Source organism: Notechis scutatus, chromosome 3 (genome assembly GCF_049901735.1).
Source record: "Notechis scutatus isolate UNSWTSFEM ecotype Mainland chromosome 3, rNotScu1.2, whole genome shotgun sequence".
In the NCBI taxonomy this organism is placed as follows: Eukaryota; Metazoa; Chordata; class Lepidosauria; order Squamata; family Elapidae; genus Notechis; species Notechis scutatus.
In genome coordinates, this window is record NC_142011.1 from 137,823,920 (window position 1) to 137,851,612 (window position 27,693).

Genomic DNA, 27,693 nt, shown 5'->3' on the forward strand with positions numbered 1-27,693 from the left:
AAATTAACTGACTGACTGACTGACTGACTGAATAACTTTCTAAGGTAGAGTGGCCTCAGAGTGGCAAACAATCACACAATGAGATGTCAATACAATTACACCACGCTGCCTCTTAGTGTTTACTTATATTAATAGCTTACATTGTATTCTTTTACATTATTTGCATTTATTGACATAGTTATTTCTTTAACACTTTGAAATACTTATTATTTTCCTGAAAGCAATATTTTTTTCATGTTTACTCCATTCTGTGTGGACACAATTATTTTTTGAAGAGCGTTTTTTTAAAATGGAGGTGAAGAAATGAAGAATTTGTGATTAAAGTTGCAGTCTGTATCTACTAACACAGAAATAAGTAGTAATAAGTAATAAGTAAATAAGTGGGATTAGGGCAATGACGGCAAAACCTGGCATATCAAAAATTTGGAAAATGCCTAACTTTGACTCTTCTCCCCAAACAAAAGAGAAACAATTTTCTGTCTCCCCACCATCTGGAATACCCTGAAGAGTACCATTTGCTGACAGTGCCGAAGCTGCTCCTGAAGTAGAGGTCTGGGCCGTGATTTTAGCTCTAGTACCACCACCATCAGTCCAAAAGACCACCTTGTGCCATTCTCCAAGGCTCGCAAACCTTGGGAAATGGCGCAATTGCCCCGTGGCGTAATGCTTCAGAGGATTTGCTGCATGCTGATTAACTTCAAGCATTTTTTCTTTCTATTAACAGCCCAGAGGTGCTATTCAGTAGGTTCTGACCAGTTCTGGAGAACCGGTAGAAGACATTTTGAGTAGCTCGGAGAATCAGCAAATACCACCTCTGACTGGCCCCGCCCCCATCTATTCTCTGCCTCCCAAGTCCCAGCTGATCAGCTGGGTCTTCTTTTGCTGGACTGCACAGGAAAATGGAGCTGGAAAGCAAGTTAGTAGGGTGGGGAGGGAATGGAATTTGGCAGTAATCCTCCCCCAGGACTGGGGTGGGAATGGGATTTTACAGTATCCTTCCCCTGCCATGCCCACCAAGCCACACCCACAGAATCGATGATAGTATAAATTTTTGAATCCCACCACTGTAACAGCCCCCCACCTACCCCCGGTTGACTCCCAAGGCTGCTCTGAATCACTTGAGGCCTTCGTTCTTGCAGCAGCTTCAGAGAATGCTTTTCTGTAGTCTCTTCAGCCTCTGAAAAACCTCACAAAAGCAGCTCCCGTTCTTGTGTAATTGTCGGAGGCCACAGGAGAGCATGCCTCTCTCGCAACTGCAGGAGGGTTCGGAAGCCGTGCAAGAGCGCACCTGATTCTCACATGGCCTCTGAAGTCTCTGAAAATCATGAGAACGGGTCATGCTCTCAAGAATTGCAGTAGTCTGATGTTGGTGTGTCACCCTAAATGTCATGCCATGTCACCTTTGGCATGCCTGTCATAGATTTGCCAACACTAGATTAGGGCTGTCATATTTGGCTTGAAAAATCCAGACAGCCATTAGTTGGCAGAGTTAAGAGCTTTATTACTTTGTGGTCATTTAATGACTACCTGTAGTTTTGCTGCTCAGATATAGTAGCATATCAACCATATAAATACCCATAAGATTGAAAAGAGTAAAGAATTATCAATGTGATTAATTACTGTAATTTCAGTATAGTATCCTAGCTGACACTGAGACTTATTTCTGGGGAAGTGCATAAAGGAACTTTTTCTTTTCTTTCCAAATTGGTCTCACCTGCAATTGGAGGAAAAGCTAATGCTGCCACCCTTGATGAGGGAATTGGCAGGGATGAATCAGATATACAAATTAAGTCTTTAGCTAAACTAAGAAAAAAACAGAGCGGGCAGTGACAGTACTCCGACCTTCCACCAAAAAGCCTGGATCATTCAATAAAATACTGAATTTTGGGGCTTCCACTCTGACAGATTACGTGCTGCAAGCCCTGGCTCAGTCATTTTTACTACAATTTGAAAAGACATAAGGATGCAATGGGTTATATTGAAGTGGTAGCTTCTTTTCCATTTTTTAAGGTTACATTCAGAACAATTCCCAGAAACATCAGATACAGAATACTGGAAAGGTGCACGGAGAAGGATATTCTCATTCATGGGAAGCTAAAATAATGAAAACAATGGTCAATAAAGAGCACCTAAATTAAAAAGGTAATGTTATAGAAGATAATATGGATGTGAACAAAAGATAATGTGACAATTTATCTGTCAAAAGGATTTACAATCTATTGTAATCCAAACTATCAATCTGCAACTGTCTTATTAACATTAAATAATCACTGATGTATTTGGTCTCCTTTGAGTCTTTCTAATAAGAAGTAATAGCTACAGTACTGCATGACTTTTATGAACTGAAGAAGAAATATACCAGTTATTAATAATACTCTGATCTAAAGTTACAAATGTAAACAGCACTAGAAATTATGGTACATTTTCCAGATTTGTTTTTTACATTTGTACATTGGAATGAATAAATATAAACCCGACTGAGGGGGAAGGGGTTCAAACATATGATTAATTTGACATGAATCTAGCAAACCGCCTTGTTAAGCGACTCAAACCTTGACAAATGACACTTTCTCCATTGTTGCACTTTTGGGCATTCATAAATAAAATTGAAAAATACAAATCGTTTGCCTTTTTATCTGGGCTGCTATCAACCTCTTTTACAGAGAGCTAGGTGAGACAGTCCCTATGTGACTCAGCTCCTGCATTGCTCAATTTGGTGATCAGTTGTCTCATACTAGGTATCATCAAAATATTTGGACAAACTGTGGGCTCATTTAAGATGAGTTTTAGTGAAATTCTTCTGGGTGTGGCAACAGCTGATTCAGCCTGAGAAGTGAATGATGCAATCATCTTGCAATAATCTTTGCACATAGGCCATCATTTGTTCACATGCCAATATCTCAAACTGCTTTGGGATTCCATCCCACCAAGAAACAGGCTGTAGGAATTGCTGCAATAACACTTACTTTGTTTTCCACAAGAACTTGGGGATGTATTTATTTATTTTAGAAAAATGCATTCAGTTTAAATGGAAGACTTAGGAGAACAAAGTTATTCATGTTTTTTGCAATGTCTGATTTCGCCACAGCCCCTCTCATTGTGCCTTCAGTCATCTAATTTAGTTTCTTCAATGCATTTTAGACCCATGTTCTGAATCTCTACACTTTGTGTGTGAAATTGGATGAAGAAGAATAAGAAACGTTTTGCAGTCTTGAATTATTGTCAAAGAAATAATAAAGTTGGAATAAAAATCAAAAAATAACCTAGTAGAGTCTAACATCTGAATAAAAAGAGTCACTCATTCTTGGCATAATATACAAATAGTTCTATCCCACCTTCTTCCAGGACGCTTATCCCTCATTGCAATCTTGCCTCATTGCAATTAGTCTCCATCCAGGATTCATTCCGTTTACCTGTGTTTAGTCAAAAACTGCCAGCCTTTATTGTTTATAGTCTTTATTGCTAGCGTCTGGGCAGTGTGATTAATAAAAGGGCCTCACCACCACGTACAGCCTAGAACACGTTGAACACTTTTGGAAACCTCTCAGCATTTCTTTGCCAACCGTGATAAAATCGCGTTCAATTTCCACGGAATCGTGGAACGATTTCCCTTGCCAATATCCGCGCGGGAAAGAGCCCTCGCACTGTCAGCCATTCCTGCACATGCTCCGTGCAAATGGTTGAGGCAAACGATCACCGAGGGCTGGAAGCCCACGCCCTGGAGGTTCCCTTTTAAAGGGGTGGCGAAACCCGGCCGCTCTTCCTCAAGCTGCAGCACAGTCGCACTTCGCCCCGCCGCCTGAGAGGAGGATATTGCAGAGAGCGGGTAAGGAGGCGGAAGGGAGGAAGGTTTTTGTTAAAGTGTTAAAGAAACAATTCTGCTCCGCCCTGGAGATCCCGCACCCTTTCTGGAGGGCTGGCCGCGGAAGAACGTCTCTTTTCGGCCTCTTTCCTGGAAAGTTAATATATATGCAGAAGGACTTTTCTCTAGGTTAAAAAAAAATAAAAAAGCTTTCGCCCGCCGTTCGGAATTCAGAACTGCAGGGAAAGTCCAAAAGGCGTTCACAGCTCGGCTGCCTTGCCGCCTTTCATGGAAACGAGGCGGGGAACGGTGATTTGTAACAGCAAAGGGAGGTTGTGGCTCTTTAAAGGGCTAACCAGGAAGTTGAAACATCTGCTTTTTCACGTCTGGATTCCTTCCCTATCTAAGGGTGTTCAACCCTCCCACCTCCTTGAAGGGGCGGAGTGCAGTTAGGTGCTTGAGTCAATCCAGGCTGAGGATAACCTTTTGCTTTTTCCAGGATTTCTTGCGGTTTCTCCTCAGCCAGACGTCTCCAGTATAACTGTCCTAGTAGCCCAGAATCCTAACTTTTCCCCAGGTAGGACCATTGTAAGTTTTTCTCAGTCTCCCCTGTCCTGCCGGTGCCACAAAGTGAGATTGAGCTAAAGTGCCAGTGGACAGTTTGCAGTGGCCCCCTTGTTTGGGAGCTTGATTGACACTTTGCTGAGCCTAAACCAGCTTTTGCAGTACAATGTGCTGCTGTGAGTTTGGAGTTACCTGTTGCACTACCAATCTTCCCATGGTGGGTTCGTTATTGGATAGGCAGAGGAGAGATGTTAGGGATGCCTGGTTGGGATTCTCAATTCCCTGTGTCCTGATAGAACTGCTGTTTTCTGTGAAGCTGTTCTGTTGCATTGAGTAGAGGAATGCCCCCCACCACCACCAAATATCTGGCAGAATGAAAAACTTAATAGAATTTAATAAACTTCTTTCATACTTTTATTTTACATACGCTGTGGCATGTCCGGTACTTTGTACTACTTAGGATTGCTACTGTTGTTCCTTAATATGGAGGCTAACTTTTGATTTTTCTAAAGCATTCTTGCCTACACTGCAGAAAAAAAACATTTTACTTTTTTCACATGGGGAGACTCTGTTGTTATCTTTGGAATTATATATAAATCTGGAAGTGGGGTTCATAGTTCTTTTAGATTTTTCCCACTAAGTTCTGTAGATCATGTTCCTTAAAGGAAGTAGAATGATTGTGCAAGTAGAACAAAGTAATAGTTTGTTGGGTGGGGTGTTTCAGTCATTATCTAGGAGATAATCTGTGGTTTATCATACTATATATATTTTTTTCTAGATTCAGAAACATGGACAGTCTTTCTGCAGCAAACACAACCTTTGCCCTCAATCTCTTTAAGAAGCTTAGTGCAAATGATCCTACCAAGAACTTGTTTTTTTCTCCTTTGAGTATCTCTTCTGCACTGCTTATGGTCTTGTTGGGTGCCAGAAATAACACAGAAGCTCAGATGTCAAAGGTATATCAAGATACATTTTACCAAAATGAAAAAGGGGGCTGGCTAGGAGGTGGCCCCTAGCCAATTATGACAACATCTAATTTATTTATTAAATTTAAATGCAGCCCATTTTACAGTCACACAACTCTATGTGACTATCTATGACCAGCTCTAGAAAGTTCCAAGTACACCTATCAATTTAAAAAGTCTTCATTCTTAAGAGGAGGCTATTTGTGCATTTGCCAAGTGTTTGATTAGCTCTTGAAAAATGCAGTATGCAGAAGGGATACCATTGTTATTCTGCTCCCAATGCAATTCTCATTCAGATTTGGGACTCTGTTTGCATGAGGAGGGGAGCATGCATAGGAAGTGCAATAGGGATTCAGTCCCTCTGGGGCTAACTTTTTAAAAGGCATAGTTGCTAACTATTGTAAATAGTATTATTTGTGACAAAAGTCTTTAACTTGAAGTTCCAGGGTTTGAAAATCCATTTTTGTGGATATTCTTCACCACAATGACCGAAAATCAGAAAGACAATTTTACTGATACGCTGCAGTAGGAAAAACATTCCACTTCTAGTGTAAGACCTGAAATTTGCATTTTTAAAAAATAAATAGGAACCCCGAAGTTGGGGAGTTGGGAGATGGACATACAATGTTGGTTCTGTTTTGTACTTCAATCCAGGATACCCATAGCATTCATTTATTTCTCAAATTTATAGACTGCCCAGAGCCATTATGAATTTAAAAAATGCAAAATACAATAAAAATTAAAAAAGAAGAAAACGACACAGGCCTATGCAACACATTAATAGAATCCACCTAAGCTACATGTGGAAAAAAATAGTTAAAGGATGGCACGGTCACGGGAATGAACCTCTGTGGGCAAATGGTTCCAGAGCCCAAGTATCATGATGAAGAGGACAAAACATAGCATTATTTTTAAGAGGAGACCTGGAGCAACTCTGCCGCATCCTATTGAAACAATGGGAGAGGGGTGGCCATGGCGATACATGCCATGAAGATGTTATAGTTGGCAATCAATCTTGAATTTCATCCACTCACTTGTGGATAGCTTGCAGTAGAGGTGTAACTATACCTGCCTATATTGCTCCATTGTTGACCAGCTGCAGTTTCTGAGTGGCCTTCAAGACTAACTCAAAGACAGAGGTGTCAAATTTATGGTCCGCAAGCCGGGTGTGTCTCGCACTGGCCACGCCCATCCCCATTTTAGCAAAGGGAAAAAAGTTGTGATTCATCCACTGATGACAATGTGATGGCGTGAGTTTGACACACCTGCTCTAAGAGGTGCGCTTTGCAGTAGCTAACGTGAGGGAAGTGTGTCATGGTTCCGATGGATGCCCTAATTAATTCATGAGCCTCAAGCTTAGACAGAATGACTAAGAGAAGAGATCCCCAGTCCAGGAAAAGGTACGGTTTGTGTATTAGACAGATCTAGACAAAGCATCCTCCCAAGCCACTGCTGACAACTGCAGCGACTATTGAGTCCAAGAAGACTCCAAATTGTGTACAGATTCTGTCTAAGGGAGTTCCACCTCATTCACACTTAAAGTTGGAAAGTTCTTCCTAGAAGCGTTAAGTTCAGCCTTTGCCTTCAAATGTGCTGCTTACCTTTACCCTAAGAAATACTTTCTATTATAAATTTGGAGTAAAGTTGGCGGTATACATTGATTCAATTTGCTCAAAAGTTTATATAAAAAGTAAAAGTAGGTACAAGAACGTTCCTTCTGCCTTTTAAAAAATACTTTATGCATGGAGGCATACTCTGTGCTTTAAAAACCTTCTTTTCCGAGGAAGACATTTCTGAAAATCCTCTATCTCTCTTGCTTGTCTCTCAAATTGAATTTCAAAGGAGATCAATGACTAGGACCTTCAAACTTGTGAAGTCCAAATATATACAGTAGAGTCAACTCAAGCTGAACTTTGGGGACCATATGAACATCGATACCGTATGAGTTTCCAGACAACTGCAGGGAGGTGGTTTCCTTTAAGGAAGGGTGTTTTTTTCTTGTACTGTACAAGCTTGGAGTTTAGCTTTGAACCCTAGATCTGATCAGCTATTAATTTAAAAAGCTATACATTTGAAAGTTAGTTCCAAATTATATGGGATATCATTTGTAAGTTTTTCCAAGATTTGCTATTGTTGCATTACATTTTGAATTGATTTTAAACCTAATTTGATTATCCACATCTCTCTTATAGGTGCTTTCTGTATCCAAAGACAGAAAGGTTCATCAAAAATTTGAGAAACTTATTTCTGAAATCAACAAACCAGGTGCCAATTATATCCTCAGTCTAGCCAACCGGCTCTTTGGAGAAACATCATATGATTTTCTTGCAGTAAGTTACATACATGTTGGAGAACTGGCTGGAAACAACCATAAAAGCTCGGTTTGTTCTAATGTTTGCCTATCTCATTGTAATTGCAATTTGGCTCTAACAAAATACCGAATATTCCTATAATTTTACATGTTAAACAATTGGCTGGAAATAAACCATAAATGTTCTGTGTGTTCCAATGTTTGCTTATCTCATTGCAATTGCAGTTTGGCTCTAAAATGTATCTGGTGCTCCTATAGCTATAACTTGGTCTATTGAGTTATCTGAAGGGAGAATTAAAAGGCCAGCTGCTTTTACTGGGAATGTTACAGGAACACCCAGTAATATTTTAGCTTCTTAAATATAGAACTCTCAAGAAAAGGCAAAATAGAACCGTGTGACCAATAATTGCCAAATATATTCTTGAATAAACAAACTGTATTAACTATCCAAAGGCCCTGCCTGTTTGTAAGGTGAATTCAGCTTAATAAATAATGTTTTTGGATTGTTAGTTGATAGAAATATGAGACAAAATCAATTATTGTTTTTATTATTGCTTCTGTTATTGAGATATCATTGTTTCTTAAGTCATTTATAGAATCCACTGAGAAATTCTACCATGCAGGCCTGGAGAAACTTAACTTCAAACAAGCTTCAGAAGATTCGAGAAGACATATAAATGCCTGGGTAGAAAAAAAAACCTCCGGTGAGAACAATAATAAGAGTTTAGTATCTGCATTCAGTAAGACATGCAATATTGTGTGTGCATGTGAGAGAAACAGACAAGGCAGGCAAATCTACCATAGTTAACTTTTACTTGCTACTTTGAAGCCCATCAAACCTCTATGAAATTCTAGCCAAGAATAGTGGTTTGATTTTGTCCATGGACACAAGATGGGCAACTATATAAATGTTAAGGAAGGGGAGGGAGGGAGGGAGGACTGGCCCTGTGGAAGCAAAAGCCATATCCCATCCTCAGTCAGAAGAGCGCTCTGGGTGACCGTCTTGAGCTCCTGAAGGAGAATCAAGGTAGAAATCTAATAATTAAATAAAAATTGCTTTATTTTGGCTTACCTACAAACATGTTCATGATTTAATGAGTACTAAATTTACTAAGTTATTTGGACAGGGCGGGAGAAAGAGAGGGGGAGGGAGGGAGAGGTTTTTAGAAACAATCTTACAAGAGGACTCCTAAGAATTTTTTGTGCAATATTATGCATATAAAAGTATTTATCAATTTTAAAAGTTTTTTTTAATTCTTAAAAGGAAAAATTCAGGATCTGCTTGGCCCAGGAATAATTGTTTCGCGTACAAAACTGGTTTTGGTGAATGCTATCTATTTCAAGGGAAACTGGGCAGATAAATTCAACAAAGATCACACAGAGGAAAAGCCATTCTGGATTAACAAGGTATTCATTTATTAACACAGTAAAATAGATATTCTGAATATTTTAAATTGTGTTATTTTGTATATATCTGAAGCAAGTGTGGCATTAATTTGAAACATTCCTATAGCAAAGAAATTTCTTCCTCCTTACATTTTATTGATCTTCATGGAAATAGATGAATCATGAAGATCTTGAGTCATTCTGGCTTTATTTGTAGCAATTCAGACTTTTCAGTCACTGAAACTTTGCACAGGGATTTCTAGTTCAGCACCACTCCCACTAATTCTATATGATTAACTACAATATCTACAGAGTGATTATTGAATTTATTTGCCAAATATAGGGTTCTTTAATATATTATCACCTGGAAGTATTCAAAGGAGGAGGAACAGGTACAATATCTTTCTGTGTTGCTATTCATGAAGAAAAACTAGTTTTAATATGATAAACATCTGATTATTTAAGAAAACTGCTGGTTAGAGCCACAGCGCAGCTGAACTTGTGTGAGTGGCAAGCCAGACAAGTATAGTACAGACAAGAGGTAGTGCAACCTGTGATGCAGCCAGAACAATCTGGAGCTGAACACTCATATAACTGTAGAGATGATAGATTTTAAAAGAAGTTCTCCTGTTCTACCACCTCTTGCAATATTAAGCGACACAGTATCAACAGTAGACACCCTCAAATTTCTAGGTTCTATTATCTCCAAGGCCTTGACATGGACACCTAACATTAGAACCATTATTAAAAAGGCACAACAAACAAATTTCCCAAGGATCTGTTGATACAGTTCTATAGAGGAATTATTGAGTCAGTCATTTATAACCTCAGCAACTATCTGGTTTGGCACAGCAACCAAACAGGACAGGTACAGATGTCAATGGATAGTTAGGACTGCAGGAAAAACAATTGCAACCAGGCTATTTTCCATTGAGGATCTGTATACTGCATGAATCAGAAAGAGGGTTGAAAAAATACCTACAGACCCCTCACATCCTGGATATAATCTATTTCAACTTCTCCCATCAGGACACCACTGTAGACATTGCATGCCAAAACAACCGGACATGACAATAGCTTTTTTTCCATATTTCATCTTTTCTCATCTTTCCTACTATCTTTTCCTATTGGTTTCTTATGATTTATCAATTGTTTGGAACTTATGGTTAATGATTGTAACTATGATTCATGACATATGACCTACTACTTGCTGTTTATATGTACACTGGGAGCTTATACACTGGAGACAAACTCCTTGTGTGTCTGATCACACTTGGCATTGGGTCCCTGCCCCGCCCCCCCCCCCCCCCCCCCCCCCGCCCCCCCCCCCCCCCCCGCCCCCCCCCCCCCCCCCCCCCCCCCCCCCCCCCCCCCCCCCCCCCCCCCGCCCCCCCCCCCCCCCCCCCCCTCCCCCCCCTTCCCCCCTTTTTTTTTTTTTTTTTCTTTTTTGCCTTGCCCTTAATAAACAATTCTATTCTAATTTGATTTAAAAGTCAAACCAAAAGATGAAAGTTTTAAGGGGGGGGAGGGAGGGAACCCAAGACTGAATATGTGATAGAATAATTTGTATTTCCTATTTATTTGAAATATTTCTTTTAACATACATATTCTTTACTTGTAGAATGAAAGCAAAACTGTGCAGATGATGTTCAAGAAAGCGAAATACAACACGACCTACATATCAGACTATCAGACTTCTCTTCTTGAGATTCCATATGTTGGTAATGAGTTGAGCATGATCATTCTGCTCCCTGAAAAGATTGCAGATAACTCTACTGGATTGGAGAAGGTGAGTTTTTCTTTCATGAACAGAATTTAAACCCTTGCCCCTCTAAAAACATCTCTGATACTAGCTGTACGCTGTCCTTTTTTAATACTGAAGCTTGGCTTTCTGCAATTATAGTTATATTATGGGGTTGACTTGTGTTTTCCCTTGTTTTGAAAAGATGCAAAAAACAAAAAAGCTCAAATGCATGAGCTAGTGCAGTTATGTCCCAAACCATTGGATACAAGATGTGATTCCAGTGATGTAGTCAAGGCAATTGATAAGATTGCCAATAGTTTGCAGTACTTCTGACAATACAAGGGACTCATTAAGAACTAGTTGCTTGAGTTACATTATGCTAGTATTGTATCATCTTCTCCAGCTACCCCAAACAAAGTAGGCTATATTGTCTGGAATAAACAGAGTCCTGTGGAGTCCATCTCCAAAGGATGAGACGGATGAGATCTGTCTGAAAAAAATTTTTTTCGGAAGTATTCTCTCCGCTATACCATATCCCTTCCATAGCAGAGGTGGTATTCAGCAGGTTCTGACCAGTTCTGAAGAACTGATAGTGGAAATTTTGAGTAGTTCGGAGAACCGGCAAATTCCACCTCTGACTGGAGATTTTACAGTGTCCTTCTCCTGCCACGACCACCAAGCAACGCCACAGAACCGGTAGTAAAAAAATGTGAATCCCACCACTGTTCCATAGGAACAGGCTAGTGTCCATTCTTGTCTTTTTGATATAAACCAAAACCATTGTCACTCTTGGAAGCCATATTTTACATAGAAGCTTCGAGGCTGCCACATTTAGTGCCTGGGAATTTGGGAGGGGAGATTTCATTAGACTCAACAACATTCTTCTTATAAAGTCAAGGACATGTCACCCGGTACCTGGAGAGGAGTGTGGAGGAATGTCTCCAGTTGGGATGATGTTTGATTGGACCATGTGATGGGCTGGTGGGTGCAGGGGATGGATTTTATATTTCTATTGGGAAGGGAAAACCCAGAACTCTCAAATTCGGGTTTTCCCAGATGTGCCAACATGACTTTTTAAATAAATTCTTACTTGGATGAACTTTGTTTCTGAGTGTTGAATGAAAATGGGAAGTTTCATTGGAACGCTGACAATGATGTTCTGCACATTCAAAGGGTAATTTTATTTCTGATAGTTGTATAGGTAGTCTTTGATTTAATGACCATTCATTTAGTGACCATTCAAAATTATGACAGTGCTGAAAAAACCCTGGTCCTCATACTTACGACTGTCATATCATCTCCCTGTGTTCACGTGATTGCAGGTTGGGTACCTAGCAAACAACTCACATCTACAACTGATTGTAGTGTCCTACAGACACGTGGTCATGATTTGTGACCTTTTAGGCCAGTTTCCAGCACACTTGGGACAACCAGAGATTCTTAACTGTGGTGATTCTCTTGAACATCCTTCATAAAAATTGTAAAATGGGGTCCAGCTTGACTTACGACCACAATGACTTAGAACAGAAATTCTGATCGCAGTTGTTGTGGTCATAAATTGAAGACTACCCATAGTTACTATTTAGCAGCCCTTTTGATTTATATTCTTTGGTTACATCTTTGTATTTGTTCTTGGCTGTGTTTTACTTAAACTTGGAGAAGCGTAGCTATGCTGTAACTTAGAGGTTTTAGAATTAAGTAAAATCAATACAAAACATTCAACTATTAAAATTGTCCAAGATACTATGCAAAGTGATCAGCAATGCGTGACATCAGATGATTTTTTTTTAATTTTTTATTTGCAATCTGAAGTGAAAATTTTAGGTTGGGAAAAAAGTATGAAATGCTAGTTTAAGTAAATTGGGTCATCACTAAGATAGCTTTATGAAAGTCTTTATGAGCGTATAAGGAAAATTGAAATTTCTCCGATTTCACTCAAAAGGTAATATACAAAATAATGTCGCAGATGTTATAAAATGTGTGTGGGTGTATGTGTTATCCATAATTAATTTGTCTTTTGATTTCCACTGGCAAATTAATCTTTATATTTCATTAGGATGACAATAATTTCAATTTTAACAACCAAAGTAATTGGCTATATGTCCAAAAATGGAGGATTTACAGACATTTGCTTCTTTTTCTTGGCAAGCTTCAAAATACCTTTTACTCTAACAATGCTCTGTACTTGATAAGAGTCAGTAGAAGTTTCCTGTCACTACTAAGAAAACAGGTACCGATATGGTTCTAAGTAAGGTCCATTTTTGTCACTTTTAATTACCTTTCCTAAAATTCTAGAGGGAAATAGAAGAACGTGCAACTGCTTGTAAGATTTCAGGATTTTTCTATCACTGTATCATATTTTGCCAGAGTGAAATTATTAGGATAAGTCATGGTGTCATACAACCAGGAATTCCTTTCTCCTTTAATGCTTGTCATCTTATTTCAGCTGGAGAGAGAAATTACGTATGAGAAACTCATGGAATGGATCGATCCAGAGATGATGGACCAAGGAGAAATTGAACTCTCCTTTCCCAAATTTAAATTGGAAGAAAAATATGATCTGAAGCCTGTTCTGAGAAGCATGGGAATGACGGACGCATTTGATGAGGGCAAGGCAGACTTCTCTGGAATGTCAACTAACAAAGATTTAGTCATATCTGAAGTTGTTCACAAATCATTCATAGAAGTCAATGAGGAAGGCACTGAGGCAGCTGCTGCCACTGCTGCAGTAATGATGTTGCGGTGTGCAATGTTTGTGCCAGAATTCAAGATTGACCATCCTTTCCTTTTTTTCATTATCCAGCGATCTACAAAGAGCATCCTATTCTTTGGTCGGTGTTGTTCTCCGTAATGGATACATTCTGCCTATATTGATTAAATGCCTTGATGCTTCCTCAGATTTTTATTAGCCACTTTTCTAAGAAATTTCATCACCACACATTTGATTTTCTCTGCATTTGGCATATGGTTCTAGTCATATTTGATTTTAATTCTTTCTTTCCAGGATAGAATTATCGTTAATGAATTAAGGGAAATACAGGTAATTTTACTACAAGGTTCCAGTGCTCTGATTGCTAGATAAATCCTGTACAATTGCTCTGAGATGTATGGGAATTTGCGAGGGAGAAGTTACTAAGCATGAATCAAGGTTTCACAACATATATGTATCTGCCCTGTATACATTTCCATCTGATGATACATGTATAGTCAATTCAGCTTGCCTTAGTACATTAATGGTTTGTCATCTTTGTGATGTCATGGCTAGCCATGGATGCCTCTGCTGAGCTTATAAAAGTGTAAACAGTGCTAGAATACACATAACATATTTTTGTGATTATAAATAAGAATGTAGTTGAGAAATATGAATCCTAACTTGGAACTCAAATGTATGGATCATTTAATCAAGCAATTCTATTGTGTGTAAATTCAGATATCTACAAATGATATTTACCTTACACAGTTCTTATTGTGATGCAGATTTTCATGTATTCAGAGGATTGAAATAAAAGCATTTGATTGTTGCTGTAAAATTTAACATGTGGTGGTAGAACACAGTATTATTGAGCTCACATATCACTGAAGTTGATTAAATTTAGACACTTTGAACCATCACTGATAACTCTATTGCAATAGGATGAGATTACACAATACACAAAGCCAAAACCAAACAAATCACTTAACTTGCATGAAAATGACCAATATCTTGAAATATTTATTTATTATAGCATATGTTATTCCAGTTCTGAACAAAAGCAGGGATTTTGTCTTGTGTAATTGTAAAGTGAGAGCCAATTAAACAAAAACAATGATAGGTCCTCAATATAAAATTGTAGATTGGAGAAAAGGGATAGAGTGAGATATCCTAGACTGGGGTTATACTCCTTGGGTTAGGAGGTTGGAACAAAATAGTCTAGACACCTCTTTCAAGTTTAGCAAAAGCTGGAAAAGATTGTATTATCTTCCCTTCTCTGTAGGACGTTTTGTTAAATTTAGGTAAATTGGATGATAGGAATTTTTTTTAACAGCTCCTGAGGTCATGAGAACCTGAATGAAAATTCTAAAGCTTGAATTGATGTTGCAAATACAATGGAGCACATTCATTGGCATAAACAGAAGAAGCCCTCTGTCATTTGTTGTCTGCAATGAAATCTCTTTTCATGATTCGACAGAAAATCAATTCAAAAGCAATGTGAATAGCAGCAGCCTTGGCTGTGGTATCCCTGGCTTCTAAAACATGCTCCTGAGAGAAGTTGTTCGCTTGGTATAGCTAGCTATTACTGGATAAAGATCCTTTAAATCACATTTAATGGCGTTTCTCCATACTGCTATGCTGTTAATCCAAGCTCCAAGAATGAATTCTGTATATAAGAGGAAACATGAAGGACTGGCCCGCGGTGCCTCTGCCACTGAAAATGGTGCTCCTAACACAAGTGACATCAAACTGGCCATGCCCACTCTGGCCACACACACCCAGCTCCCCTCCCCAGAGGTCAAACACAACCCTGATGTGGCCCTCAATGAAATAGAGTTTGACACCCCTGATGTAGCTACTCTGCCATAAAGCCCAGATTGGCAGCCAATACAGATTGGCTGCATTGATGGTCATGCTTCTGCAACTCTGTCTCATCTCCGCACAGGATTTCTGGAGCTCAGTCAGAGTGACCATTGGGTTCTTGGTCACCTCTCTTACCAAAGTCCTTCTCCCCTGATTGTGGAGTTTGACCGGGTGACCAGCTCTAAGAAGAGTCCTGGTTGCGCTAAACTTCTTCCATTTGAGAATTATGGAGGCCACTGTGCTCAGTGCAGCAGAAATTTTATTGTAGCTTTTCCCAGATCTCTGCCTTGCGGTAATCCTGTCTCTTGAGCTCTGCAGACAGTTTCTTTGACCTCAAGAGTTTTTGCTCTGCTACAGTATGCATTGTCAAACAGATATCAGATAATCAGAGTTGGAAGGGTCCTTGTAGGTCATCTAGTCCAACCCCCCTGCCCAAGCAGAAGACCCTACACCATTTCTGACAAATGGCAGTCCAATCTCTTCTTGAAAGCCTCAAGTGATGGCGCTCCCACAATTTCCTAGGGCAAGCTGTTCCATTGGTTGATTGTTCTCACTGTCAGAAAGTTTCTCCTTATTTCCAGGTTAAATCTCTCCTTGTTCAGTTTCCATCCATTATTGCTTGTCTGGCCTACAGGCGCTTTAGAAAATAGTTTGACCCCTTCCTCTCTGTGGCAGCCCCACAAATATTGGAGGACTGCTATCATGTCTCCCCTGGTCATTAGACTAGCCAAGCCCAGTTCCTGCAACTGTTCGTTGTATGTTTTAGCCTCCAGTCCCCTAATCATCCTAGTTGTTCTTCTCTGTACTTTTTCTAGAGTCTCAACATCTTTTTTATAATGTGGTGAACAAAACTGGACGCAGTACTCTAGGGAGCTGGGACGCCTTCTATAGAGAGGTGTGTGCCTTTCCAAATCATGTCCAATCAATTTAATTTACCACAGATGGACTCCATTTCAAGGTATAGAAACATGTCAGCAATGATCAAGAGAAATGGGAGGCACCAGAGCTAAATTTCACAGGTAATGTTGCAAAGGGCCTGAATATTTATGGCAATGCAATATTTCAGTTTGTTTGTTTGTTTGTTTGTTTTAAAATAAATTTACAGACATTTCTAAAATTCTCTTTGCACTTTGTCATTATGGGGTACTGCATGTAGATTAATGAGGAAAACATGAATTTCAACAACTGTAGAATCAGGCTGCAGCATAACAAAACTGACAAAAGTGAAGGGGTCTGAATACTTTCTGAATGCAGTGTAGATAATATCTATAATTTTAGTGACCATACATCCTTATTATAAAGGATAGCAGTCCTTTAGATTTAATTATTTCATCATTTTGCTCTTGAATTTCCATCTCTAAAGCAAAATTATAACTATTACTATTTTTAATCTTTGTGAACCTTTCAGGTGTGCCCCCTTTTGCTGTTTGCCACGATGTTGTTGATGATGATGATAGATAGATAGATAACTGATAAGAGAGATAATAGAGAGGTGATAGATGATAGGCAGACAGATGATAGGTAGGTAGGTACATAAGATAGTACATATAGATAGATAGATGATAGATGATAGATAGATAGATGATAGATTAGATGATAGATATAGATAGATAGATAGATAGATAGATAGATAGATAGATAGATAGATAGATAGATAACTGATAAGACAGATAATAGAGAGGTGATAGATGATGGCAGACAGATGATATAGGTAGTAGGTAGAGGTAGATGATAGATGAGACAGATGATAGGTAGTAGGTAGGTAGATAGATAGATGATAGATATAGAAGATGATAGGTAGTAGGTAGGTAGATGATAGATAGGTGATAGATAGATAGATAGATAGATAATAGATAGAAAGGAAGGTAGGTAGATGATAGATAGATGATAGGTAGGTAGGATAGATAGATAGATAGGTAGGTAGATAGATAGATGATAGATGGATGGATGGATAGATGAATGGATAGATAGGTAGGTAGGTAGGTAGATGATAGGTAGATAGATAGATAGATAGATAGATAGATAGATGGATAGATAGATATAGATAGGTAGGTAGGTAGGTAGATGATAGGTAGATAAATAGATAGATAGATAGATAGATAGATAGATGATAGATAGATAGATAGAGATAGATAGATAGATAGATAGATAGATAGATAGATAGATAGATGGATGGATGGATGGATGGATGGATAGATAGATAGATAGATAGATAGATAGATAGATAGATAGATAGATAGATAGATAGATAGATATAGATAGATGGATAGATGGATGGATGGATGGATGGATAGATAGATAGATAGATAGATAGATAGATGATAGATAGATGGATGGATGGATGGATGGATGGATAGATAGATAGATAGATAGATAGATGATAGATAGATAAATAGATAGATAGATGATAGATGGATGCATGGATAGATGGATGGATAGATAGATAGATAGATGGATGGATAGATAGATAGATAGATAGATAGATAGATAGATAGATAGATAGGCAGACAGCCAATTTTCTATAACTAATTTAATTTACAGAAGATGTAATCTATGAGAAAGTTTGAAAACTTTTGGTTTTCATTTTCCACATATAGTCCAACCTGTATAGAGTAAGGATATAAGAAGAAAATGGATGTACAAAAATTAAAAAGAAGTCATTCCTGCGAGCTTCGCTGTTGGGGCGGGTGGGCTAAGTGCGTGTATTGGAGGCTCTGCCTTCGGAGGTAGGCAAAATGAGGTCAGCCCAACCCTTCCTCCTACTCTCGGCTCCTCCTCTCACGCCTTCCAACTCTCGAAGCCTGCCTCGTTCAGAGGTCTCCCCCACCACCCGGTGAAGGTCAGAGTCCAGCGCCAGCGCCAGAAACCGCCCCTGCACTCCCCTCCTCGCAACCTCAAGCCCGGAAATCTGCGCGGGAGCGGCTCTCTGCGCATCCAACGCACCTTCAGCATTCGCCGTTGCTCTTCTCTCGGCAGGTAAGGGTGGGATTTAAGGCATTTAAAGCTTGCGCTTGCTCTCCCGTCGTCGTTCTCTCTATTGGTGCTATAATTTCCAAGGCGCCTCAGAAATAATTTTCTTTCTTTCTTTCTTTCGTTTTGCTTGTTTTCAAGCTTTCCCGTGCTCACCATGGATAAACTGGCTAATGCAAACTCGCAGTTTGCCCTGGATCTTTTCCAAAAGTTGACCGAAGCCCACCCAACCGACAACGTTTTCTTTTCTCCGATCAGTGTATCTTCCGCCTTGGCCATGATCGCCTTAGGGGCCCGGGGTAACACAGCCTCGGAACTCTCGAAGGTCAGCAGATGTTTGTTTGTTGGTTTTTTCTCACGGTGGTTTGGCTGCTATGAGGAATTCTGCCTCTTTTGTAAGGAGAATTGTATTTCCAAGCTGTATATTTGAAAGACCGCCTCTTGTACAAGGGAGTTATGTTTGGATTTAATACGATTTAGTTAAGACTTCAAAAAAATTAGTAAGACAAAGGATCAATAATGTTTCTTCTTTCGTGATTTATTGCAGCGTTTTTACTAGGATTCTGCTGAACAAACAATTTTCCAGAGAATAAGGCAATAGATAGTTGATGGAGATAGAAGATGATAGATAGATAGATAGATAGATAGATAGATAGATAGATAGATAGATAGATAGATAGATAGATAGATAGATAGATAGATAGATAGATGATAGATAGATAGGCAGGCAGGCATAGATAGATAGATAGATAGATAGATAGATAGATAGATAGATAGATAGATAGATAGATAGATAGATGATAGATAGATAGATGATAGATGATAGATAGATAGATGATAGATAGATAGATAGATGATAGATGACAGATGATAGACTCAGATGATAGATAAAGAGTTGTTAGATAGATAGATAGATAGATAGATAGATAGATAGATAGATGATAGATAAATATAGATACATAGATATAGACAGATGATAGATAGAAAGACAGACACATAGATACATAGATATAGACAGGCAGATGAGGGGGGGATTTTCTATTACTAAAGTTGGAATATTGATCAGCAGGTCTGGGAATTATATTTTTAACTGACAGTGACACTTTGTGAAAAAGTTTGAAAACCCTTGGTTTAGATTTTCAACATATAGTTGTCCAACCTGTATGGAATAAGGATATAAGAACAAAACTGATATATACAAAAAATACAAAGAAGTAATGCCCCTTTTTTCGCCATGTCCCAAGCAAACTCAGCATACAGATTCATACCATTGACTGCAATTGAAGTAGGTGGTGATAAATGAAAGCAATAGCTCTTTTCCCACAAACTTTTAGCCTCTATGAGGAATTAATATTTTGGTCTTCAAGTGACAGTGTCAGCCCCTTATACTAAATGCACAAATGGGAAATAAAAGTTCTGATGCTCTCCATTGCGTTCAAAGGAATCATTCTCTAGTCTCTTGCTATGCTTTATCAAAAAATCATTTGTTATGAAAAATCAGACTAATATTCAACTTTTTCCTTATCTGTATCAGTTTTTGTGTGTTTTGTACTCTACATGGATTCTGTAACTGATACCATAAGGTAATTTTGAATAAAGCCACCTGTTTTGTTACTTTCCCAAGACAGAATATATGGTAAACATGTTCAGACTTGGGTAAAGCCCCCGTGTTTCCTCGTATATGTATAACCCATCGTATTAATACTGTATGCACCACTTTTAAGATGAAACCTAAGCTTGCAGAAATTAGTCCTTCGTACTATTTGTTTATGTGGCTTGTAGATTTCTGAAATGTCTCCATTGTTCTTAGACAAAATTATTTTTGAACTAAGCCTAATTTCACTGTTCTTATTGGTACTAAATTAGGATGTTTCTTTTCCATGCAGACACTTCATTTTGATGGTGTTGAAGACCTTCACTCAGTATTTCACACGCTCAATGCTAAAATTAACTGGAGCGATGCACCCTATATTCTGAAACTTGCTAATAGGTTGTACGGAGAAAAAACTTTAAACTTTTTGTCTGTAAGTAGATTGCTAAATAAATAAACATCAATAATGTATGGGTCATCAGAGTCGCTTTATAGGTCAATTTCAAATTTTATTAGACTATGATATTCATCAATACAGTTATTCATAGTTATTCTTTGCTTTAAGCGAATATTTAATTTCTTTTAATTAGGTCTGCTATGGTCAGCCTGGCCCAAAGATGATATAGTGAGAGCCAATCACATCCAGTCATTCATTTTCTTACACCTAATGGACAGAATCTTGCCAAATGAAAGTTATAACCATCTAACCTACTATATCCTGAGAGATTCCAGAGTGTGGGTACCCTTTCCCTCCTCCATTTTGGGATTGCACAGCCTCTTAATCTGGATGTCTCTCTGGGAAAACTCAGTGTTTTGCTAAAATTTCCTACCCCCACCCTCTATTGCTTCTCCAGGTGCACATTCCATCCCAGCCTATGAAATATGAAGTTTGACAGGTTCATTCTTTTTCTCTCTTTTATCCATATACAGTCATGTTTCTTGTGAAATGTAGAAGTATTGCAACTAACATTATTAGATAGATCCACATTTTCCAATTACATTACAACTTGTATGCATAATATGCATCTCTTTTCAGAAGAATAAACTTTCTTCAAAGACCATTCTGTTCAGGCTACATTCAGTTGAAACCAACGATGCTAATCTCTTATCATGGTTAAAGTACTGAAGAAGAGCTGGAAGGCCTAGACTCAAAACCTCACTCAGAATAGTCCACTTTTTCCTTCAGGCTTCTTGTGTTTTTCAGCCTAAATATGATTATCATGACAGTGAATTGGAAAACTTCAACACAGACTGCGTCAGCCTTTAAGAAAGCGATATGTCTTCATTGTGCTATTACCGTGTTTCTCATATAATAAGGCCGGGTCTTATTTTTTTTTGAGCCCCGAAAAAACGGCTAGGCTGTCTTTTCGGGGGTGACTTAATTCCCCCCCCCCTTGCATCTTCGGGCGGGCGGCGACAGCTTGGATGTTGACCTCGGCGTTGGTGGGGCACTTCGTATCGGGGTCAACGCAGGCAGCACCATATCCGGGTGTGCAACAAAAGTACTTCCTAACGGCAAGGCCCCCCCCCCACCATTGCCCCCATTTCGCATGTTTTAATATAGGCCTTAATTTGGGGGGAGGGGCTTAATTTCATTTCATGCCTATAAAACATGCTGGGACTTCCTATTGGGGGAGGCCGTATTGTTGGAGAAACAGGGTATGAGTGCTTGTTATGTGCTTAAATGCACTTAGAAAATTCTAGAGCATGAGGGATGATGAAAGCAAAGGCTGCCAAGCAGGAACAGGGAGATTAATTGAATCTCCAATTGATTGGAGATGACAATTCTTATTAGTTATTAAATGTAAATGCTTCCCCACTTGCTATCCATAATAATTCTATTTATTTTATCATTTATAAATATTGTATGTCTCATTTTGCTAGGATTTCTTGACTAACACCCAGAATTTGTATGGAGCTGAATTATCCAAAGCGGACTTCTCAAATGCCCCAGACAAGGCCAAAAAGGAAATTAACCAATGGGTAGAACAACAGACTGAAGGTGAGATTTAAAAAAAACCTTAACAACTATCGTTTTATCTTTTCTTGGGTAATAGTTTGGAATAGTTAATCTTATAGAATGGGTTCTTTTTGTACAGTGGTTAATAAGGGATGCAGTTAGCAGTATGTATCTTGATAAAAGGTGTTTTGGGCCAGCATAACAAGTCTGATAAAATACAAGTTTGGGAACAATATACAGGTGACAATAAATGAATGTTCCACATTGTCCTTGCCCTTAGACTATTTCCTGAGCAATACTTAGAAAGTGGACATTACATATTAATGGGTCTGCTTAATGCAACTCACATTCTTTTATTTTATTAATTACATTTATATGCTGCTTATCTTTAAGTGACATTGGGGATCTTATGAAATGATAAAAAGATAAAATACAAAATACACTGTGTGCACAATTATTAGGCAAGTTGTACTTTGGAGGATCAATTTTATTATTGAACAACTGCTCTCAATCAGTCAAATGGTAATAAACTTCAAACCTGAATATTTAAGGAAGTAAAAATGAGGCTTTTACTTTCTTGGAAGAGTATCTATGTGTGCACAATTATTGGGCAACTATTAGTGTGCAGACTTATTATGCAACAAAATGAAAAATGAAAAATTGCCCATCTTGTTTATTTGCATCTGTTAAAGTGAGAATAAACAACAAACAACTCAAAATGTATAAATTAACATTTAAAGAAAAAAAATCAGTGAACAATATAGCCACCCTTCTTCTCAATAACAGTCATAAACCTTCCATTTATGGAGTCTTGTCAGTTTCTTGACCTGTTGACGATCAACATTTTGTGCAGCAGCAATCACAATCCCAGACACTATTCAGAGACGTGTACTGTTTTCCTTTACTGTAAATCTCCTGTTTAAGAAGGGCTCACAAGTTCATGACAGGGTGTAGATCAGGTGAGGAAGGGGGCATGTCATTATTCTTTCATCTTTAAGGTCTTTACTGGCTGGCCATGCAGTGGAGTGCATGAAATAGAACATTGTCCTGCGTAAAAAAATCATGGTCTTCTTGAAAGATGCAGACGTTTTCCTGTACCACTGCTTGAAGAAAATGTCTTCTAAAAACTGGCAATATGTTTGGGAGTTGATTTTGAGTCCATCTTCAACCGGAAAAGGTCCAACTAGCTCATCTTTAGTAATCCCAGTCCATAGCAGTACCTCACTTCCACTTTGCTGGCATCTGAGTCAAAGTGGAACTCTGTGCCTGTTACTGATCCAGCCATGGGCCCATCCATCTTGTCTATCAAGTCTCTCTCATCAGTCCATAAAACCTTTGAGAAATTTGTCTAGAGGTATTTCTTGGCCCAGTCTTGCAGTTTTAACTAATGTGTCTTGTTTAGTGGTGGTTGGGTTCAGCCTTCCTTACCTTGGCCATGTCTCTGAGCACTGAACACCTTGTACTTCTGGGCACTCCAGGTAGGTTGCAGTTCTAGAACGTAACAGCACTGGAGATAATGGGTTCCTAGTAGCTTCACATTTGATTCTTCTCAAATCTTTGGCAGTTAATGTGCATCTTTTTTTCTTAACCCGTTTCTTGACTATTTGCAACAAAACATTTGATAGTTCTATGATCACGCGCCAATATCTTATCAATTTCAAGAGTGCTGCATCTCTCTGAAAAACATTTTATAATTTTGGACTTTTCAGAGTCAGTTAAATCTCTTTTTTGGCCTACTTTGCCTGAGGAAAAGAAGCTACCTAATAATTATACATACCTTGATCTCTTTAGGCCACACCGTCCCTCATTACACAAATACACATTACCTGATATGCTTATATCCACTAAGTAGTTAAGTTTATACAGCTTGGAGGTGGAAAATTTGCATTAAAATGATGACATGGCCAAATACTCACTTGCCTAATAATTGTGCACACAGTGTAATTAAAATTTAGAAAGAATAAATAGACCAAAAACCAAGAGGACAGGAGACACGAAGATGGGGATCTTCTCTCTATCCAATCAGTGTAGAACCCTCCTGTTGGGGCTCCAGACCAGGCAGCAGAGCCAGATTTTAAGACTCTTCTAGAAGGCCAGGAGTGTTGGGGTTAACCTTACCTCAGCAAGAGAATTTTAAAAAACACTGAATGTTTTGACTAATATTGATTAAAAAGAGGGTTTTATTTTAAATTGGGTTGATTTTGGGTTTGGCTAGTCTGGAGAAAAGGACTAGGGGGTCCTTTTATAGCAGTATTTCGTTATTTTGAGAGGTTGCGATAAAGAGGAGGAGGTCAACTTATTCACCAAACCACCAGAGGGCAGAACAAGAAAAAATAAATGGAAACTAATCAAGGAGAAAAGCACCCTGGAACTAAGGAGAAACTACCTAACAGTGAGGACAATTAACCAATGGAACACCTTGCTGGCAGAAGCTGTAAGTCCTTCATTACTGGAGGTTTTTAAGAAGAGACTGGACAGTCATTTGTCTGAAATGATCTCCTGCTTGAGCAGGGGGTTGGACTAGAAGACTTCCAGGGTCCCTTCCAGCTCTATTCTGATTGATTGATTGATCGATTCTAGAGATGTGACAGCTTAGGCAAATGACAGAAATGGCCAGTCAGTGTCACTTACAGCAGCTTTTGCTAATTCAGGATTTTTAAAAGGAAAATATTTATAAGATAATTGCAGAGGGGAAATGTACATTTAAGTGCATTCAGATTAATCTCATTGATCTGGTAATATTGCTTAAGTCTCGGTTCTTTGCACAGCTAATTAACAGTGAAATTTCTCCACCAAGGTAAAATCCCTGAATTGTTATCTGAAGGATCCATCAATGAAATGACTAAATTGGTTTTGGTGAATGCTGTCTACTTTAAAGGCAGCTGGGCAAAGGCATTTCAAGAAAAAGATACTGAAGACAAGCCTTTTAGACTAAATAAGGTAAATAATGTTTCTTTTCTGTAACAATAGCTTATTGTTTAGGTATCTGTAGGAATAAACACTCTCATGAAGCATCACATCCAAGCTTTTATGATGGCACTGAACACATGATCCTAACTTATCTGTAGTCATGTTTTTAAAGCCTTATATCAGTTCCTTTGAGCCTGATCACTAGTTACAAACTCAACTTGCCCATAAGTTAAATCTAATTCCATTCTGAAATAGTTTACTGAATTTAGTGGCTCATTTGTCTGCTTGCTCTAATACATGAAGGACAATAAAGCAGTTTTTTTAAAAAATACTATAGGTAGTTTTTTCCTCCTTGGTTTAGTTTTTAAGTTGGTTTCCTTCTGTTTATCCTTATCTGGGAATGAATTTCAGTTAGCTTAATAGAGTTGTATGATTCCAAAGAACAGCTATATAATAATATAGCTTTGCAAAGATCTACTTCCCAGAACTAGTTCTATCAATTTCAGATTATATATATATATATATATATATATATATATATATATATATATATATATATATATATATATATATATATATATATATATATATATATATATACTTAACTATAACTATATAACTATATATATAACTATAACTATATATATATAACTGTATATATAACTGTATATATAACTATATATAACTATATATAACTATATATAACTATATAACTATATAACTATATATATATATATATATATATATATATATATATATATATATATATATATATATATATATATATATATATATATATATGTATGTATGTATACATACATACATACATACATACATACATACATAAGCTTTATTTCTTTGTTGTTTGATAAGCTCCTCGCTGTAATATTCTTAAAATAATGCAGACAGAAAAGAAGAATGTGAAGATGATGTTTATGAAAGAGAAACTTCCTTTTGGTTATATCCCTGAATGCAACTGTCATGTGCTGGAACTGCCATATAAGGGAGAGGATCTTAGCATGATCATCCTTTTGCCTGATGGCATTGAGGATAATTCCACAGGCCTGGAACAGGTGATTGATTCTGTTGTTTTCTTGCTGTTGCTATAAAATTATAGTCCTAAAGAAAATTATTCTAAATATCACATGAATACAATACTTGGTAGGATCACCCATATTTATGAACAAAGTTGTGGTTTATGTGATATGTTGAGTGGCTCCACATACCAGGTCATGACGGTAATCCGTTCCAGGACTTTGGTCGCAGCCCGATTTGGTCATGAACAGAAGAAAGACTGACTGCGCATGCGTGGCAGGGGAAATCATCGCAGCTGTATTTAATCTGTACCAGAGGATCTGTTTACGACCAGAAGCAACAGTTTCCCCAAATATTAGTCGTCACCTGATTTGGTTGTGAACAGAAGCGTCTGTGACCCGAGGTTTCACTGTACATCAGTGGAATTCTGAAGAGAGGCTGCCTTATGCTGGGGATCTCCAGAAAATCTTTAAGAGTTTTCTATATTTTGTACCACTATGAATCCCTAACCATCTCAGGTGAAAGAGTTGAAAACAGATTAGATCTGAATTAGATTTAAACAATATCTTAAATTGTAAGCAGTAAGGTATCTATAAAATAAATGCTTTTTATATTACATTTTGACAAGACAACTATGGTTTTGCCTTTAAATACTTTTCTAAAAAATCTATGTTTATTTCTAATAATGTTTATTATGCTATAAACTCTGCATTATTTTGTTTTTTCATCTGAACAAGTTAAAATTGCAAATAGTTTAGCATGAGGCAGAAACCATCTTGTTTGAAGATGGTTGTTTGAAACCATCAGTTCAATGCCATTTTTAATTGTCTCTCATAGAGAAAGACCCTGGCTCTGCAAATTCATTTACACTGAAGTCAGAGACGTTATTTTTCAGCAAGGCATTTCTCTGTGCTGAAATGGAAATATTGTGCCACAGTGATACAAATAATTACTTCCCTTTCTTTGCCATTTTAGCTGGAACAGCAGCTTACTTTGGAAAAACTGCAAGAATGGAACCAGAATATGATTTCTGAAGTGGACGTCTATGTTCATCTGCCTAAATTTCAGCTGGAAGAAAACTATGATCTTAAATCTTACTTTGCAGCATTGGGGCTAGTAGATATGTTTGACAGTGACAAGGCTAACTTGTCTGGAATGTCAGGAGCCCAGGATCTCCATGTGTCTAAAATAGTTCACAAGTCCTTTCTAGAAGTAAATGAAGAAGGCACTGAAGCAGCAGCAGCTACTGCTGCTACAATTGTATCATTTTCTTTGCCCATGGAGGAGAATTTTATTGCTGACCATCCTTTCGTATTTTTTATCCGTCATAATCCAACAAACACTATACTTTTCCTTGGTAGATTTGCTTCTCCATAAAGAGTATCGTAAGTCATAAAACCAACTTCCAGCCTCCTATAAAATATATGTTTCTCAGCCTGCTTGGGGGAAATTGAACAAATTGGGTTTTTTCAGATCAGGGGTGTCAAACTCATGTTGTCGCATGAAGTATTGCGACTGCCCCACCCCTTTTGCTAGACTGGGGGTGGTGTGACCAGCACATGCTGCATCTGGCCCGTGAGTTTGACACCCCCTGCTCCAGATGTTTTCCATCTTTGATTTTCTTGATTTTCTTGATTTTCTGTTAACAGATTTTATGTGGCACTTTGCTCTGAAAAGTAGCCATCTCTAATCTAAGGTATTCAGATGTGTGTGATTTCACTTTAATTTCCAGCTAGCTAGGAATTCTGGGAATTGTAGTTTGAGGTGTTTGGAAGCCGTCAGGCAAGGGGTAGCTGCTGTGCATTGTATCTGTAAAACGAATAACACATGAATTATTGGAATAAAGTTGGCTTGTATTCAATATAATGCAAGTGTCTTTGGTCCAGACTCTTTGGTCCTG

At 38.2% G+C, this 27,693-nt stretch overlaps 2 protein-coding genes across 6 annotated transcripts; both read left to right on the forward strand.

Moving 5' to 3' along the window:
• The first annotated feature begins 3,484 nt into the window (after positions 1 to 3,484).
• Positions 3,485 to 14,307, forward strand: LOC113429109 (serpin B6-like). Of its 4 annotated transcripts, none has more exons than XM_087961207.1 (8): positions 3,485 to 3,826; positions 4,302 to 4,379; positions 5,145 to 5,322; positions 7,524 to 7,661; positions 8,229 to 8,346; positions 8,907 to 9,049; positions 10,650 to 10,817; positions 13,219 to 14,307. In XM_087961207.1, the coding sequence occupies exons 3-8, from the start codon at positions 5,155 to 5,157 to the stop codon at positions 13,621 to 13,623; spliced, it is 1,140 nt and encodes a 379-aa protein (XP_087817333.1). In that variant the 5' UTR covers positions 3,485 to 3,826; positions 4,302 to 4,379; positions 5,145 to 5,154; the 3' UTR covers positions 13,624 to 14,307. The 4 variants fall into 4 exon arrangements, with proteins under 4 accessions (XP_087817333.1, XP_087817336.1, XP_087817335.1 ...); XM_087961210.1 differs by having other exon boundaries at positions 3,665 to 3,826; positions 4,302 to 4,390; XM_087961208.1 differs by lacking the exon at positions 3,485 to 3,826 and adding an exon at positions 3,910 to 4,111.
• A 3,819-nt stretch (positions 14,308 to 18,126) lies between these two features.
• Positions 18,127 to 27,653, forward strand: LOC113417984 (leukocyte elastase inhibitor). Of its 2 annotated transcripts, none has more exons than XM_087961213.1 (7): positions 18,127 to 18,309; positions 18,439 to 18,622; positions 20,184 to 20,321; positions 21,773 to 21,890; positions 24,646 to 24,788; positions 25,664 to 25,831; positions 26,769 to 27,653. In XM_087961213.1, exons 2-7 carry the CDS (start codon positions 18,455 to 18,457, stop codon positions 27,168 to 27,170), a joined length of 1,137 nt encoding a protein of 378 aa, XP_087817339.1. In that variant the 5' UTR covers positions 18,127 to 18,309; positions 18,439 to 18,454; the 3' UTR covers positions 27,171 to 27,653. The 2 variants fall into 2 exon arrangements, with proteins under 2 accessions (XP_087817339.1, XP_026532396.1); XM_026676611.2 differs by having other exon boundaries at positions 18,127 to 18,303.
• The last annotated feature ends 40 nt before the right edge of the window (positions 27,654 to 27,693 follow it).

What these genes read in the sequence shown, in the direction of transcription:
- LOC113417984 (XM_087961213.1), top strand. Translation starts at nt 18,455, where the DNA reads ATGGATAAACTGGCTAATGCAAACTCGCAGTTTGCCCTGGATCTTTTC. An exon ending in CAGCCTCGGAACTCTCGAAG is followed by an intron (nt 18,623 to 20,183) that starts GTCAGCAGATGT and finishes TTTTCCATGCAG; the next exon opens with ACACTTCATTTTGATGGTGT. An exon ending in AAACTTTAAACTTTTTGTCT is followed by an intron (nt 20,322 to 21,772) that starts GTAAGTAGATTG and finishes TCATTTTGCTAG; the next exon opens with GATTTCTTGACTAACACCCA.
- LOC113429109 (XM_087961207.1), top strand. Translation starts at nt 5,155, where the DNA reads ATGGACAGTCTTTCTGCAGCAAACACAACCTTTGCCCTCAATCTCTTT. An exon ending in GGTAGAAAAAAAAACCTCCG is followed by an intron (nt 8,347 to 8,906) that starts GTGAGAACAATA and finishes AATTCTTAAAAG; the next exon opens with GAAAAATTCAGGATCTGCTT. An exon ending in ACTCTACTGGATTGGAGAAG is followed by an intron (nt 10,818 to 13,218) that starts GTGAGTTTTTCT and finishes ATCTTATTTCAG; the next exon opens with CTGGAGAGAGAAATTACGTA.